The sequence below is a fragment of the Parus major genome, unplaced genomic scaffold (genome assembly GCF_001522545.3).
Source record: "Parus major isolate Abel unplaced genomic scaffold, Parus_major1.1 Scaffold273, whole genome shotgun sequence".
Classification (NCBI taxonomy): Eukaryota; Metazoa; Chordata; class Aves; order Passeriformes; family Paridae; genus Parus; species Parus major.
The window spans coordinates 124717-127878 of record NW_015379267.1 but is presented as its reverse complement, the minus strand read 5'-3'; the positions used below and the strand labels follow the sequence as shown (position 1 = coordinate 127878).

The window sequence follows — 3162 nt, the reverse complement described above, 5'->3', positions numbered from 1 at the left end:
CGCAGATGCTCAATAAACCCAGCAGCTCCACCACCGCCTCTTGTTTTTCTTGCAGGAAATCCTCTCCGAAAACCACAATTGATTTTTGCTCTCAAAAGGTTTTTATTTGTTACAGAAATGGGTCTCAAATGTCGCCCATTGCTGCTCCACCTCTCAGTGTTTCTTTTTCACCTTTATTATGGGGCTGGACCCCGAGTTCTGGTGGTTTTTATGGTTTTCTTGGGGGTTTTGGGAGTGTAGAATCTTATTTTTTTTTAATTGAATTGTTGGGGTTTTTCTGGGGGGTGGGATGATGGAGTTGAATGTGAGATGCTCCGTAATTATTTTGTAAAAAAAGGTTTTGACTCTTCTCCTGGCCACCGCTCCAAGACATTTTAAAGCTATTTAGGTAAAAGAAATAATCTTATATTCCTGTCGTGGCCTTGAGGCGATCGGCGGACTGAGCTGCCCCTAATCCGGGGCAATAACCGGGCCGAGGCCGGAGGGGATTGACCCGTTAATCGACGTTAAACGGCTGGGATCGTGCGTCAGAGCCCCCTAAGCCGTCTCGGAGGGGATTCGGGACGCTGCCGGCGGAAAAGCGGCTCAGGGCAGCACCGAGAGGCCGCTCCGTGCCCTGAGGGCTCCAACCCGCCATGATAGCTCCGGGGTCCTGAGGGGAGGCGGGGAAAAGGCAGCTCCCAGCCAATAGCAGTGCGGGATTGGCAGAGTGACATCGCTCTCAGCCAATCAGCGGTGAGGAACGGAGGGAGTGAACCCGCTCCGGGGGGAAACGGCTTGCTGAGTGGGAGGAGGTATAAAGCGGGGAAACAGCCAATAGGAACGCGATATTGCTAGAGTGACAGCAGCTGTAGCCAATCAGAGATGGGGAACGGAGTGCGCCAACCCTCCCCGGAGGGTACGGATTTCTGAAGGAGGAGGAGAGGCAGAGAACAGTCTCAGCCAATAAATAATAAGAGTTTGTGAGAGTGACAGACCGAACAGGGAATCGGAGATGGAAAACGGAGACCGCGATTCTCCCCGGATGGCTCCGGACGGCGCCGGTGGAAGGCGGGGCGAAGCGCGCTGCCAGCCAATAGTAACGCAGGGATTGCAGAGTGACACCCTGCTCAGCCAATCAGCGGCGGAACACGGAGAGCGCCCTTCGGCTTCCATCCACCGCCTTTCCCCCGCGCCTGCGCCGTGAAGCGATGGCGCCCACGCACAAAATGGAGCGCGGCGGGTGCCGGTGCGGGCCCGGCGCTCCCGGTGCGGCCCCCGCGTCCCCTCATCCTCCTCCGCTCCTTTCCCCTTCCCTCCTCGGCCCCGGGGCGGCGGCAGCGGCGGGCAAAAAGAAACGCGAGGTCCCACCGAGATTTGAACTCGGATCGCTGGATTCAAAGTCCAGAGTGCTAACCATTACACCATGGGACCGCTGGGTGTACCGGGAGGCTCCGCGCGCCCTCCCTATCCCTCCGCCCGCGCCAAATAGTCCCGGCCCGAGCGCTGGCTCCGGGAATTCCGGGAATTCCGGGATATTTCGGGATATTCCGGGATATTCCCGGCAATAAAACCCTCCTGAAATCCCGCTCCTGGCTCTGTTCCACCCCCCGGGACAGCGCTCTGCCCGGCGCTCTGATTCCCAACTTTAATTTGGGATTTTCTTGTTTTATTTCTGCCTTTATTCCCCTGGGATTTTCCTTTTCCTTCCCCTCTTCCCTTCTCTATTTCCCACTTGAGTTTTTTCCATTCCATTTCCCATTCGTTCATCTGCTTTTCCTCTGTTCCCCCTTCTTTCCTGGCCCTTTATTTCCCAATTCTCTGTTCATTTCTCCTTTCCATTCCCCCTTTTTTTCCCGATTTAATTTTTCTATTTTCCCTCTATTTCATTTTATTCCCTCCTTTTCCCATTTCTCCTTTAACTTTTCCCCATTTCTTGATTATTTCTCTTCCATTTCTCTAATTTTTCCCTTTTATTTATCCCTTTTCCCTTTATTACCTCAAATATTCCTCTTTTCCCCTCCATTTTTTCCCTCTTTATTTTCCCCTTTAATTTTCCTTTTTTTCCCCATTTATTCTCCAATTTCTCATCGATTTTCCCTCTATTCCCCTTTCCTTTGAAATTTAAAATTTCCCCTTTATTTTTTCTCCTCCCTTTTTCCCTCCCCGATCCCACAAATCCACACAAACACTTGGAATTTTTAATTTTTTTGTTTCTTTCTTTCTTTCTCTTTTATTTTTCACAACCAAACAGCAGAAATAAAGCGATTTGTGGCCAAAATAAAAAATAAAACAAATAAAGAAAACCATCCTGCCTGGAAAAGAAACGGAGCCCGGATCCATCCCAAATCCCAGGAAAAGGGATTTTGGGATCACGAGAGGCGAGAGGGGAAAAAAAGGTGAAAACAACTCTGAAAACATCCCAGAAATCACAGTTTTTACCTAAAAAGGCTGAAATTTCCTGGGAAAAGCAGCACCTTTGGATGCTCCCAAAAATCAGCTCCATCCCCCCCAAAAAAACCCCAAAAATGTTGGAAAAATAGGAAAAAATAAAGAAAAAATCGACTTGGATTCCGTGGGGAGGCCGGAGGGGGAAGGAGGAAATATCCACGGAAAACAAAGGAATGGAAAAGAAAATCGAAGATTAAAAGTAAAAATAGAAATAAAAATAAAAATAAAAATAGGAATAAAGATAAAAATAATAAAAATAAGAATCAAACTAGAAATGGGATCAGTCCCTGCTGAGGTCTGGAGATTCCAAGGATTCCCAATCCGCTTTCCTCGAGGAAAAGCAATCCCAGAAATCCTCCATGATTTTTTTTTGTTTGTTTTTTAATCCTATTTTTTATTATTATTTTTTAAAGATTTATTTTCTTTGGAAAAAAAGTGATTTTTTTTTCTTTTTTTTTCTATTTTTTTTTTGTAATTTTTTTAAAAAAATTTTATTTTTTTTTCCTTAAAAAAACCTTTTTATTTATTTTAATTTTTAAATTTTTTTATTTTTTTTTAATGGAATTTTCCTTTTCTCCCCCAAAGTTGCTCCTGGGAGCGTCACCTGTGCCTGAGGTAGATCAAAATTCGGGATGAGAATTCCCGGGATCATCCCGGGCTCCTTCCCCGGCTCCGCGGGCGTTTCCTTGGGATCATCTCCCTCTTCCCTCCCTTTTCCCGGGATTTCCCTCA

The 3162-nt window shown here is 46.9% G+C and overlaps 1 protein-coding gene and 1 non-coding gene across 2 annotated transcripts in view; both read right to left on the bottom strand.

The window, feature by feature from the left end:
• Positions 1–496: 496 nt before the first annotated feature.
• Positions 497–3162, bottom strand: part of IGF2BP1 (insulin like growth factor 2 mRNA binding protein 1) — a 25405-nt gene continuing 22739 nt past the window's right edge. Inside the window, exon 10 of the mRNA XM_019005395.1 lies at positions 497–652. Coding sequence (XP_018860940.1) covers positions 497–652 — 156 coding nt within the window. The remainder of the gene's footprint in view (positions 653–3162) is intronic.
• Positions 1342–1413, bottom strand: TRNAQ-UUG. The gene has a single exon. It is a non-coding gene; the product is annotated as a tRNA-Gln (tRNA).